General features: G+C 35.2%; 1 protein-coding gene across 1 annotated transcript in view; it reads right to left on the reverse strand.

Moving 5' to 3' along the window:
- Nucleotides 1–617, reverse strand: part of AGA (aspartylglucosaminidase) — a 15,014-nt gene that overhangs the window by 3,893 nt on the left and 10,504 nt on the right. Inside the window, exon 5 of the mRNA XM_007950570.1 lies at nucleotides 359–434. Within this exon, the coding sequence (XP_007948761.1) occupies nucleotides 359–434 (76 nt within the window). The remainder of the gene's footprint in view (nucleotides 1–358; nucleotides 435–617) is intronic.

Genomic DNA, 617 nt, shown 5'->3' on the forward strand with positions numbered 1-617 from the left:
AATATATATTATATTAGGAGCTCTGGTAGTGTAGTGCCTGAGGCATTTGACTGCTAACCAGAAGGCTGGTGGTTCAAACCCACCAGCCACTCCTTGGAAGAAAGATTGGGCAATCTACTTCCGTAGATGATACCACCTTGGAAACCCAATGAAGTGTTGCTATGAATAAGCATCAACATGATGGCAGTGAGTTTGGTTTTATATATATATATGTAGATACTGAGATATTTTCTTCCATATTTCTCTCAGATGTGAGAACAAGGCAACGCTTTGCATCTGTATCTTCCCATAGCACCTAATACGTATCGATTTACACTTAATATGTATCTGTAAGATCTGTTGTACTGGCAACACTAACCCAGGTATTTTGAATTTTATACCATTTGTAGATGTACCAGCAGCAGTATGTCCTGTCTTATGGATTACAATCATGCCTAGAAGTTAAAAAGAAAAAAAAAATTAAGTACCAACTCTAAAGTTTACTTCAAATATAAACAAATGATTGAGTAGCTGGTAACATAAATATGTTCTTTCATTAATTTCAGGTAGAAGAGAACAGGAAATTTGGGAATACTGAAAACTACATCAGTGGTATATCTTATGTTTTTTAATGAGCT

Source organism: Orycteropus afer, unplaced genomic scaffold (genome assembly GCF_000298275.1).
Source record: "Orycteropus afer afer isolate SDZICR_OR568_19922 unplaced genomic scaffold, OryAfe1.0 scaffold00278, whole genome shotgun sequence".
Classification (NCBI taxonomy): Eukaryota; Metazoa; Chordata; class Mammalia; order Tubulidentata; family Orycteropodidae; genus Orycteropus; species Orycteropus afer.